The sequence below is a fragment of the Python bivittatus genome, unplaced genomic scaffold, assembly GCF_059951505.1.
Source record: "Python bivittatus isolate LINGU-HERP-01145 unplaced genomic scaffold, Pbiv_v1 ctg000480_np1212, whole genome shotgun sequence".
In the NCBI taxonomy this organism is placed as follows: Eukaryota; Metazoa; Chordata; class Lepidosauria; order Squamata; family Pythonidae; genus Python; species Python bivittatus.
This window is the reverse complement of record NW_028277075.1, coordinates 2,839,946-2,853,744: the sequence shown is the minus strand read 5'-3', so window position 1 is coordinate 2,853,744 and position 13,799 is coordinate 2,839,946. Positions and strand designations below refer to the sequence as shown.

At 39.6% G+C, this 13,799-nt stretch overlaps 1 protein-coding gene across 3 annotated transcripts in view; it reads right to left on the bottom strand.

The window, feature by feature from the left end:
- FOXN3 (forkhead box N3) overlaps positions 1–13,799 on the bottom strand; it is a 168,896-nt gene that overhangs the window by 18,910 nt on the left and 136,187 nt on the right. For all 3 annotated transcript variants that reach the window (XM_007433508.4, XM_025170047.2, XM_025170048.2), the window contains one exon: positions 11,266–11,374. In XM_007433508.4, coding sequence (XP_007433570.1) covers positions 11,266–11,374 — 109 coding nt within the window. The remainder of the gene's footprint in view (positions 1–11,265; positions 11,375–13,799) is intronic.

The window sequence follows — 13,799 nt, the reverse complement described above, 5'->3', positions numbered from 1 at the left end:
ATGGAGTGCAGATAAAAAAAACAAAACAAAAAAAAACAAAAAGCTCGCATTTTCACAAAGCTAGATTTGAGAAATGCCTACAACCTTATTCGTGTGAAGGAAGGGCATGAATTTCTTACTGCCTTTGATACTAGATATGGCAAATATGAGTACACCGTGATGCCGTTCAGGCTTTCCAATTGTGGAGTGGTATTTTCTAGATTTATGAATCAGATTTTCTCTGACATAATTGATTCCTATGTGGTGATTTATTTGGATGACATCTTAATATACAGTGGTACCTCTAGTTACGAACTTAATCCGTTCCGTGACTCTGGTTGCAACTTGAGTTGGTCTCAAGTCAAGGTAAAGTTTCCCATAAGGTTCAATGTAAATACGGTTAATCCGAATTCAATATTTGATTCACTGGAAGGGTTACCCCAAAGCAGACCGTTCTTGGGAGAATGCAAAGAACATTCATGCCCTGGAGCTAGTCATTGACTTCCATAGGCATTTCCCTAGCAAGCCGAAGCCTCCAGTGCTGCCCGGAACATCAGCAGTTAATCAGCAAGAAGAAGGAGGGGACAGCGCGCTGGAGGAAGGTTTGGTGGGGAATGTGAGGAGCAGACTCGAGCTGGCAGCCCACAGCCTTCTACTTCAGGTTTGCAGATGGTAGGAGGGAGGGGGGCTGATTCTGTTAATGTTGTAGCTGTTTTTCAGGAACCAGCGGAAGACTATATGGAGGAGGCAGGAGGTGCTGAGAGACCATCATCACCTAACATGTCATCCCTCCTGCATTTGCCAAGTTCTGCTGAGATCTCCGAGGGGGAGGATGGAGATGGAAGGAGGGGTGATGTGATGGACTGGAACTGTGGGGGCCAGAATCGGGGAGTAAAGAATGCTCTTTCATCTCCCGAAGCGTGGGGAAGAGATAAGCGGATGAGGCTGGCACCTCCCTGAGGAATTCACTCTGTTTTGACTGGCTGACTTTGGGAACTGAGGTTTCAGTCTGGGAAGATTCTTGATAGAGGTTGCAGCTAATAAAACTTGTTGGATTGAATCTGCATGGTCTCCTGGAGTTCCCTGGGCTAAACCTGGCAGTACCTTACTGAATCTAAGGTAACACATTTTTTCAAATAGTTTCCCATAATGAAAAACAAAAACTTTAAAACAATTCTGTAAGAAGACTTCAAGAATAAACCAGAAAATTCTGTTATGTACACTGGTGCCATGTGATGAACTATCAAAGTTTCAGCTTGGAACATGTTCTTGATAATGAATTAGTCTCAAGCTTGGAACTGGCTCCACCCATTCGGGCTGGTCATTGAGTTCTCTTTAATAAGTTACACATAAATGACCTTCCATTTGGGCTGGAGACTTAAGCAAGCAATGAGGTACAGCGGTACCTCGGGATACGAACGCCTCTACTAACGAACCTTTCGGGTTACGACCAGCTCCGGCCGCAAAAATTTACCTCAATGTGCGAACTCCGCCTCGAGGTACGGTCATTTTTCCGCCCTGACACGTGGTCCGTGGCCATTTTTCCGCCCCTGACATGTGGTCCGCGGCCGTTCTCCCGCCATGCCGCACAGCGCCCGGCCGTTCTCCCACCGCGCCGCACAGCGCCTGGCCGTTCTCCCGCCGCACCGCGCCCGGCCTTTTTCCCGCCGCGCCTGGCCTTTTTCCCGCCGCGCCGTGCCCGTTCTCCCACCCCTGACGCGTGGTCTGCGGACGCCAGAACGGATTAACGATAATTACATTGAACCTTATGAGAAAATTTGCTTCGGGGTGCGACCAAATTCGGAGGGCGGAACGGATTAACCGGATTTACATTGAACCCTATGGGGAAATTTGCGTCGGGTTACGATCAACTCAGGATACGCCCAGAGTCACGGAACGCATTAAGTTCGTATCCCAAGGTACCACTGTATTCCTTAGTTTGCTACAATTATTCCTCGTCTCTGGCTTAACTCCCTACTCTTGGCTTGAAGTTTCTTCTAAGAGTAACTATGCTTTTTCCCTGACATCTTCAAGACTGCTTAACAAAGCAGGAGTAGAGAAGAGTTGTGTGTGAAAAATGGTTCCTCTCTATAGAATTCAGTAAGACTCAAGTGTTCTGTTGCAGAGCAAACATGATTATTATAAATAATTATGATGAGATTTCAGCTTTCATCTGCCAGTGTATTTGGAAGATGCGAGCTTTATACTTGGTGTTTCTGCTCAAATATTTCTGTACAGAGATGTGGACTTTTCCTTTCACAGTAGCTGAAATTTTTCAGAGGCACCTCTGCTAGTAGCAGACTAAGCAATATTCCCTCAAAAAGTCAGTTCTTCTCCCAGAAGATCGCAGAGTACAAATCAAGGCAAATAAGTCCATGTTAATATTGGCAGAAAAACTTTCAGAGGCAATTTCACAATAAAAAATGCATAGGCAAAGACCACTGCAAACACAGGCTGCATAATTATCTGCTACTGTAGCTGTACTTTATCTATGATCACAACAAATATAGCATTAATGCAAAGATATGAGCTGTTGATGAGAAAAGTTATGCTCTGAGAAACCTGTGTTAGCATGTTTACTTCCTACATATTTCCAAATTTGGAGTTCCTAATAACATTGTTTTGAACAATATTTTATCTAAAGGTACCTTTCTTAGCTCCAACTAGGTACTCTGTAACAGTTAATTTTACATGGTTTTCTAAAAATTCATTTTAATTTGCATAAAGAAAAAGGAAGTTGGAATATTGAAAGGAAATTCCTTTATGCTATAAAGCAAATCCCAAAGCCTTCAACATCATATTTATTTCCAAGAATGCCTCTGGGCACCAAATTGTCCCTTTTATTTTCCTAAAAAATAAGAATGTTCCATAGTTATGCCTCAGTGCTTTGTTTCCAGAAATGTGTCCTCTTACATTGAGAAAAGGCAATGGCAAGCAAAGGTAGTAGGAAGGATTTGAGGAATGGGGTGGGGAAACAGCATTAGTGACCATACTGCCCATTTCACATATTTTCCAAGAATGTCTACAACATCCTCTTAAAACTCCATATATACCAACCAGCAAGCCCTTTACTAAGGTAAGCCCTATATTTTAATGTAAATATGTTCATCCACACAGTTCTTTTAATTACACAGAGTAGTTACCTCAATTGATCAAAGTTATGATGGGCGGCAGGTGTCAACATCAATATCACCATTTGAGTGATAACTACAACATATGGAAGGCTATGGCTTGGAATGTTAAAGGAATAAATGGTATTGGTAAATTATAAACTGTGTTAACTATGACATGAAAATATAAATTGTATATTTGTGAAACTAAGAAAAAAGTAAGGATGTAATAGTTCTGAATGGTGACCTGATCCTGTAGAGTAGAGTTGAATACATGCAAAGAAGATGCCAGTTTAATTATGAGTAAAAGGGCTAAAATGTATGTCAGAAACTATTCACTGCTATCATCTACATTGCTGTGGATGTATATGGAAGTAGCAATCAATAGGTTGGTGATAGCTGCATGTGAACAGTAATTATGGAAGAATCAGAGATGAGTTGGGAGGGGGAAATGTGCAACATTCTGACAGAATGGAAAAAATTATTCCATTAGGTGATATGAATGATGGGTGGGAACAAGATGACACAACACAGAAAACTGATTGGGCCATTCAGATCCAAGAATGAATGAGAATAGTGATGGTTGAGTATCTGCTTAGAAAATGCCAACTTGAATGTGATATGCAGTTTAAGAATAAGTTTATTAATATGTATACATGGCAAAAGAAAGAATGCAAATTTAACAGCATGACTGATTTTATTAGTGGAGGATACACTGAATGTTTGGTATATGTGTTATTTGGTAGTATCACAACAGATCTTGGAAAGAAATGGATGTAGAGAAAAGGAAGTAAAAGAAATGAGTGAAAATAGAATGGCAGGAAGCATATGAGAACGAGTATATGCATATCAGAAAAATGAATATAAAAGAATTTGCTGCAAAAATGAAGAGCAAAAGATGTATAATCTGTATATAATGAAAAAGTAAGTGCAAAGAATGTAGATAGAGAGGAAAGAGCAGATAAGGTTAAAGGATGCAGAAAAAAAAGCAGAGCATCTTGAGGAAATTTTTTAAAAAATGAAGCTGTCAGTGAAGAGGGATAAAACAAGGAACCCCAAACAGTGAATGAATTTAAAAATAAGTGACAAAAAATTGGGATGAACCTGGCAAGAAGAGTTTAGAGATACATTTATTTATCACATTTGTAGGGCTGCCTAACTTCATAGAAGGATGCTATGAAGTTGGGCATAGTATTGTGACAGAGAAGGCTTGCTTTCTGGGTCTTATCAAGTGGCACTGTTTAATCAATGGGATTCAAAGCATGCCAACTGTATCAGATCAAATACAACAGACAGATACTACAGAAAACAGACAGTCCCTCAAATAGGCAGGTCCTGTGCCATGAAGAACATCACAGATAACCTCCAGCACGTTAAAATCCACTCAGAAGCCTACTGGTAACAAGTGCAGCTCACAGAACAGAGGTGTTACATGGGAATACCATGGCATGCCCATGACTACCTATGTTCTACATTCTACAGCTTCCTAGTGATCTTCAACAACAGTACCATGTAGAACACACTGCACACTCCCCACATAAGGTGACTAAAGCATGAGTGACTGTCCAGAGGACATCCCAGCCTAGAAATGGGTGCAACTGGTGCACAAGATGAATATGGTTGAAGGCCTCCTTGCTCTTCTAGCAGGAGCTGAGAGTCCAGGAAAATCCCCAAATTGCATACCAGTCCTGAATAGGGAAGTACAATCCCATTCAGGACTAAATATAAAAAGTCTCCACAGCCACTTGTTCTTGCTGTGGTTGAACTTGAGTCTGTTCCTCCCCATCCAGACCACTCCCAAACACTGAACAAGAGCTCAAGAGCATCACTTGGTTGGCTTAGGGTTGAGATGTACAACTGGGTATCATCAGCATACTCCAGTTGTCAGGTGATACCTGACCCCACTCCATCAGTTTGGGGTCAGGTATCACCAGTATGCTGATGATGCTGATGATACTGGTGATACGTGACCCCAGACTGATGGAGTTCCTCACCCAGTGGCCTCATATAGATAAACTGGAGAGAGGAGAGCAATGAGCCCTGTGGCATCCCACACAACAGGACCTTCATGTTCAATCTCTCCCCCCACCAACACTGACTGGAACTGGCCAACAGAGAAAGAACTGCCACAACATGGTGGCCTCAACTCTTAATCCTGTAGGCAGTCCAGAAAGACACTATGATTGATGGTATCAAAAGCCACTGAGAGATCAGAGTCATAGCACCCCTGTCCCTGTTCCACCAGAGGTCATCCACAAATATAATCAACGCCATCTCCATACTACTTTATGTCCTAGTCTGAATCTTGATTGAAAGTAGTCCAGTTTCACTAGGAGTTGAAAACGAGTTGATGGCACATAATCAATCAAGAATGATTATATGGTCCTATTTAGTAAAGCTCATGCTGGGAAATATTCCTATTGGAAAAACTGATAAAGGCTACATATCAGCAGTGGTTTTTCTTTACCTATTTACTAGCTGCTGGGCAATGGAAGGATAATTTATAAATGTTTGCCTTATTTATTCTACTTTATGTGCATTCAGTTTTGCTCCTTTATTTTCCCTCCTTCCTTATCTTTTAGCTTCTTCCCTATGATCTCCAATATACATGAGACTAAGCCTGATTGTTCATTTCAAGCAGAAAGGCAGTATATACATAAAAACGCAAATATTGACAAAATATGGTTTCCAAATCACATGAAATAGAAATTGCATTTTATTCTGCTTTGGACAGACCCTCTTTTATGTACTATATCCAGTTCTGCCCCCACACTTTAAGAAGGAATTAGAGAAATTGGAACAGATTTAGAAAATTGCAACAAGGATAATCAGGGACTGGAAACTAAGTCCTTTGAAGAGAATTTCAAGAAACAGGGGGGAATGGTTAGCCTTCAGAAGGAAGATTGAGGGGAGATATAACAGCATTCTTCAAATAACTGAAGGAAGTCACACACAAAAAGGGCAAGTTCTATTCTCTCTTTTTCTATAGTACAGGACACAAATTAATGGATTTAAGTTATAAAAAGGCAGATTCCAACTGATTTTTTTTTCCAAAATATCCTAACAATAAGAGCTATTTGATAGGGGAACTAACTGTCCATACAGCTGATCTCAGCCTTCTGAGGTAGGCCAATCAAGAAATCAACACTGCAGGGATTCCAGGAATGCAATGTATTGTTGTAGGTTATGGTAACAGAATCTTGAAGGCATGTCTGTTTCTCTCTCTCCCATTTTATAATAAACAAAATCTAGGTGGGGTTATTTTGAGTTTCTTTCTTCAATCTCTGGACTGTGTAATCTTTTCTGTAAGTCACAACTTAACATTCCTTTCATACCTTCTCCAAGATCATCTCTAATTTCCTTTACAGGTGGTAGGCTCCCCTTTAACTGTACATGTTCAAGCACAGGCTAGGCAGCCATCTTTCAAAAATGCTTTGATACCTCCACCGAGTAGGGAATCTGACTCAATAAACTAAACTGCCCCTTCCAACTTTATGATTCAAAATAGGCTGAGGGATCCATGTGATAGCAATGGAGGCAAATATGTGTAGCTCAGCGAAAGAATCCATATCAGCTGTACTACACAAAACACCTGACTTAACCAAATACACCCAGATCGAAACACCCAGAATCATGGACCTCATCAACCTCTGCCTCACCACCTATTTTCAGTTTGATGGACAAATATACCAACAAATCAGAGGCACACCCATGGGATCACCACTGTCAGGACTCATAGCAGAGATTGTAATGCAACGCCTAGAAGTTATAGCACTGCCACACATATAACCTAAAATAAGGACCTGGTATATAGATGACACATTTGTTATAATAAAAAAGAAACAACTAGAGAAGACACATGAAACCATTAACAACATCTTCAAAGGAATGAAATTCACCAGAGAAGAAGAAAACAACACCACACTACCCTTCCTGGATATCCTCATCAGCAGAAGAAACAACAGGAAATTAGAAACCCAAGTTTATCGGAAGACAACCCACATCAATCAAGTACTCCACTACCAAAGCAACAACCTGACCTCCCACAAGAGGAGCTGTATAAGAACGTTATTCAAGCAAGCTCAAACGCATTGCAGCAACCCAGAACAGCAGAAAAAGGAAAAAGACCACCTATACAACACCTTCCAACAAAATGGATACCCATGTAACTTTATCAAAAAGTGCCTGACCACTCAACCTACTACAACACAACCCACACAAGCCATGAAAAGGATCACACTGCCATACGTCAGAAACATCTCAGAAACCACCAACAGATTATTACAACCATATGGCATCTCTGTAGCACACAAACCAACAAAATCACTCCAAAATATCCTAAGTAAACCAAAAGACGCAGTTGCCTAAGAAGAAAAAACAGGAGTCATCTACAACATACAGTGTAAGGACTGTAACAAACACTACGTAGGACAAACAGGCAGAAGACTAGCAGAACGCATCCATGAGCACCAACTAGCAGTCAAAAGACATGATGAAAATTCCTTAATTGCACAACACATGGACAGACTCAACCACAGTTTTAACTGGGAAACTGTCAGCATTTTAGACCAAGCCAAATCCAAATATGCAAGAGATTCTTGGAAGCCTGGTATTCAGACAAGGCAGCAATTAACAGATACATAGAGATTAACAGCATCTACATGCTATTCAAAAGAGACAAAAGACCAGATCGCCTCACCAGCATTCAATCTCCAGCAATCATCACCCAAATAAGCAAAGGTCACCACCAGGCACACAATCAAGCAGTCAACATACGCTAATCAATGAACTACCAGAAGAGCAAAACAGAACCCCCACCCCCACTGGCAAGGCAGGCCATAGCAGATAAATAGAGAGCAAACCTCATCCCATTTTAGCATTGAAGATGTTACCTAGCTGGGTAATGAAACATTTGCAAGAAAAGAACCAAGCTCAGAGAACCCCAAGGACTCCACGGATCCATGTGACTCTTCAGTTGCAGGTTGCCCGACTTTGTTTTAAAGCAACAGCAGACGACATTTTGGTTGTGATGGGTCATTATAATTACATTTGAGATGGTGGGGCTGAGAACTGCAGAGTAAGAGGGGAAACATTATATATGCAACTGGGTCAGGATTGGGAGGAGTTGGGGAGGATTCTGTAATGTTTAACTGTGATATGCTTATTTTAGGGCTTATAACACAATTTCCAGGTGTTTCCTAATTCAGAATAACATGAATCTGTGCTGTATGTTTTCAAAAATCATGGTCAGAGAAGAAGTTCAGATGGTCAAAAAGAGGAGACTTAGGGATGTCATAAAGTCTTGGGGCTGCAGGATACCAACCCTGCTTTGAAGTCATTCTTAGCATTGATTTACTGGTTAAGAAATGAATTTGTTTTCTAAAAAAGAAGCTGAAGAAAAAAGAGAAAGAAAAGGTTGGTAGCAAATGATAAAAAGAAGTGTGAATAAAACTAAGAGCTACTATCAAAGTACCATGTTCTGTTGGCTAGCTTCAGTGCCAGATGATGATGATTCACACACTAAAAATAGTGTATTTCCATTTACAGATTAGTCTGTAACAAAAGATCTATTTATGTAGTTAAGCTTAAAAGACAACAGGAACATAATGGCATAATCTCCAATGTCTAAGCGTTATTCATGTCAAGTGATGAATTTCTCCTGGTTTTAGTACTTTTGAACAATGCATGTTATCAAAACAATTCTCACTCTATTGTACCTTGATTTGGACATCCAAAAGTAAAATGATTGCACAAGATAGCTTACTAATTGGTTCAAGGCCCAGCAGCCAACACAGCTTGTATAAAAACTGGCTAACTATGCAATTCATTCATTCAATTACTGTGTGCAAAAGAAACAGACTATAAATGTCTTAAGCAGGTTACAACTGCAAAATGCAGTGCATTAAAAATACATATATCCTGGGAGAATTTCAATATTAGCTAAAATATAAAATCTGCATTATTCACATGTTGCAACCAAAGAAGTAGTACATAAATAATTTTGTAATCACACAGATCATGGGGTGGCTATATTCTTCATTAGAACATTTCACTGCTGGTACTGAAACAGTGAAATAGGCAAATAGGAACCAAACATAAGACAGGAGTTACAATCCAATAAAACTTTTAAAAATTTAAAATACAGACTTCCATTTAAACTTTTGCCAAAGTTGCAATTACTAATGGGAGAGTAACATCTTATATATGCTATGACAAATATAAACAGGCTGAATTTGTTCATTTGTAGATAAATACTGTGTATGAATCCGAATGTTGATTCATACGTCAGGAGCTTAAAGTCACAGAGAAATGTCTTCTCATGGTCTCTCTTGAAAACAAATTGAAGGGTGTAAGTCATGTTTATACAGTGCATTCAGAAAGTATTCAGACCTCCTTCACTTTTTTCAATTTTGTTATGTTGCAGCCTGATACTACAATTGTTCAAATTCATTTTTTTTCTCATTCATCTACACACAGTACCCCATAATGACAAAGTGAAAACAGAATTTTAGAAATGTCTATAAATGTATTAAAAAGGAAAAACTGAAATATCACATTGGCATAAGTATTCAGATCCTTTACTCAGTACTTTGTTGAAGCAATTGAAGCACTTTGGCAGCAATTACAGCCTTGAGTCTTTTTCGGTATGACGCGACAAGCTTCGCATACCTGGATTGGGGGATTTTCTGCCATTCTTCTTTGTAAATCTTCTCAAGCTCAATCAGGTTGGATGGGGACCATCAGTGGACAGCCATTTTCAGGTCTCTCCAGAGATGTTCAATAGGGTTCAAATCAGGGCTCTGGCTGGGCCACTCTAGGACATTCAGAGTTGTCCCTAAGCCATTCCCTGTGTTGTCTTGGCTGTGTGCTTAGGATCGTTGTCATGTTGGAAGGTGAACCTTCAGCCCAGTCTGAGGTCCTGAGCGCTGTGGAACAGGTTTTCATTGAGGATATCTCTGTACTTTGCTCCATTCAGCTTTCCCTCAACTCTGACCAGTCTCCCAGTCCCTGCTGCTGAAAAACACCCCCACAGCATGATGCTGCCACCACCATGCCTCACTGTTGGGATGGTATTGGGCAGGTGATGAGTGGTGCCTGGTTTCCTCTGGGCATAACATTTAGAATTGAAGCCAAACAGTTCAATCTTGGTTTCATCAGACCAGAGAATCTTGTTCCTCACAGTCTGAGAGTCCTTCAGGTGCTTTTTTGCAAACTCCAAGCGGGCTTTCATGTGTTTTGCACTGAGGAGAGACTTCCATCTAGCCACTCTTCCATAAAGCCCAGATCGGTGGAGGGCTGCAGTGATGGTTGTCCTTCTGGAACTTTGTCCCATCTCCACACAGGATCTCTGGAGCTCAGTCAGAGTGACCATTGGGTTCTTGGTCACCTCCCTTACTGAGGCTCTTCTCCCCTGATTGTTCAGTTTGGCCAGGCGACCAGCTCTTGGAAGAGTCCTGGTTGTGCCAAACTTCTTCCATTTGAGAATTATGGAGGCCACTGTGCTCTTGAGAACCTTCAGTGCAGCAGAAATATTTTTGTAGCCTTCCCCAGATCTATGCCTTGCAATAATCCTGTCTCTGAGTCTGCAGGCAGTTCCTTTGACCTCATGGCTTTTGCTCTGATACAGTATGCATTGTCAGCTGTGAGGCCTTCTATAGAGAGGTGTGTGCCTTTCCAAATCATGTCCAATCAATTTAATTTACCACAGGTGGACTCCAATCAAGGTGTAGAAACAGCTCAGCAATGATGAAGAGGCACCTGAGCTAAATTTCAAGAGTTGCTGAAAAGGGTCTGAATACTTATGCCAATGTGATATTTCAATTTTTCCTTTTTAATAAATTTACAGATATTTCTAAAATTCTGTTTTCACTTTGTCATTATGGGGTACTGTGTGTAGATGAATGAGAAAAAAAATAAATTTGAACAATTGTAGTATCAAGCTGCAACACAACAAAATTGAAAAAAGTGAAGGGGGTTTGAATACTTTCTGAATGCACTGTATGTCTCCAAATTTACTAAATCAATTGTAAACACATTAGAGCCCTTTTAGAGTTTTTATTTGAAGATTCTTGGTTTTCTTGGCTATCACAGAGGGCATAATCCTGGGGTTAACAGAAATTACAGTGGAGATCCAACTGAATGCAGTGCTACTGATCTTGCACTTCAGCACCCTTACCTTACTGCTGCAGCCATATTTCCAATAGGGTTTATTGGCAGTGGTCTAACTCCTGGGAAAATTCCTCTACTCAGAATGCGAGCTCCATTTTGTATCACTCCAGGTGGAACTGAGAACAAATGGAAAGGGTAGAAGGAAAAGAAAGTACAATTAAAACTTAAAATGGAATAGTTTGTTGACTATCAAGTTTTACATTAAAAAGAGTCACCAGTTTTCTAACTTCATATAAGGGGGCAGATACAGATTCAGATTATACATATCATGCACAAAGTATAGCCACAAACATTGTGAAAGGCTACTGAAAAATGTTGAATAAGAGCAGAAGTAGAAAAGTTCTTGGTCCAAATCTCATTTCAGCAACATACTTACCAAGTGGTCTAAGGTAAGACTTTGTTGGTAGAAGTCATGATACAGTGGGATAGAAAACATACATTCCACGGTTAAAGTTCAAGATATAATTTATCCCAAAAAAGTAATTTTTGCAGAAAAGGGGAAGACTCTTGCATGACATCTCAGAAAGAATCACCAGCCAGAACTGATATTACTAAACTAGTTAGAAAAAACAATCTGGTTCAGAAGCTGGATTTTGCATATTCATTCAGGTCAAGCATATATATTCCCTTAGACCCCCTTCTTTCTTCAAATGGGGACTAAAAATAATGGTCTATCTTATAGGTATGTTTTGAAGGGTGCTGCAATGGGGATGGATTCAGAATCAACCTTCCATGACAGGAAAGATACTAAAGGAGATGTAAATTCCAGTGAATGTCCCTTTGTGCCTCCTCTAGTTCTAAGGATGACCATTTATACAATTCCAGTGAATTCTGCAATCTCTGGAGCAACCTTTTCAAAGACCACAAAAGGAAAGAGTAATCAGCATTCTCTTCTTCTACTAGCAGAAATCGATCCATAGAGTATGCAGTTTCTTGAATTTTAAAATGCCAATTTTGCTAAAATTTTTGAAATTTTAATCTTTTAAAATGTATAATACATTATTAGGATGCAAAGGATTTTTTAATTTTACGTTAATGCTTTTTCCATTGTTTCATCCTTTAAAAAACTTGTCCTAATATTTAGATAACAACTTTCAAAAGAGTGAGAAGCACATCGATCCATAGCATGCTGTTCAGCAACAAGTCTACCTCACCAGTTGCTGGTGTGCACATGCAGGATGGTCCTACTGCCCTCATTCAATGTGAAACTAAATAGACCTTTGATCTGATCCAGCAGAGTTCTTATTTTGTACGGTTCTACATATTTAACAACTATATGAAGGATACTCCTAGGAGGAAGATCTAGCAGGCATTTCCTACCTCAGGACTGCAGTTGCTAATATTCTATTTTCAGATTATAAATGTTTAGCTTTTATTATGGGACTACACTAACAAAAAGTACATTTGCATGCTCAAATGGCACGCCCAACATAAGCTGATCCCTGTTCTAGAGGGTCCCACAACTTGAAAAAACAGCTCACTCTTTCACTTTATATGCTCACATGAAAAAAACGATGGGTTGACAATAATCTAGCGTGTTGGTGATTAGAAATGCTTCCTGCTATAGTAAGGATACTTTTTGATCCAACATCTCCAATTAAGAAAAAAGTGCTAAAGATTTTACAAACTCGCTCACTCATCCACAGCAAGCCAGGATATAAATCTAATTAATTATTTAAATTTTATGTTAAGTTTCCTGCCTTTAATAACTATGTCCATAAGCTTAGTGACACCACACACTCTATTTTAAACTTATGTGTAACTTTAGTGTCCATGAACCCAGACTTTTTTCTTGGTCTTTTATCTTAGTTTTCTTTATTTGCAAGTTGGTAGAATAGTTAAGCCTGCTTCATCTCTTTTTGCATGACATTAATTTGATTTCATAATGCCTAGGAATTTAAAACAAAATACAATTATGATGTACTAGAAAAGATACATGTCTAGGGAATGTACCCATGATGAACAGCTTTAGAAAGTTTAAAGACAATGAAGAGACAATCACACGACGTTATTTTTTTAAAAGTGAAATGTATTATATCAACAGCAATCACATAAGTATGGAGGACTCTAGAATGAGTTTTCTCCTTTTCCAAAGAGCATTAACTCCCAATTGCCATTTAACACATAAAAGCAAGACATCAGAAGTAAAGGCTCAAGTATTGGCTCACCATACTTTACTTCTTTTCTAAATAGGCTGATAAGCAATGCATTTGGTCAAGGGTAGCAAGAAGCGATTGCCTGGCCCTCTTTTTGGGCTCAGAGTTCCCTCTGACCATGACTGTTGAAATGGAGGACGTTTTGAAATGATAAAGACAAGAAATTGTAGTGCAACCCCTAAAATACCTACATCACAGTTTAGAGACTACCTCAAAAAAACTCCTCTCAATCTAGCCCCACTCAAAGTATAATATTTATTTATTACATTTGTATGCTGCCCATCTCCCCCAACGGGTGACTCTGGCGGCTCACAATTAAAACCCACAAACAACTAAAAAAATAAATACACATTAATTAATTAAAATTGATTAATCAATTAAAAGG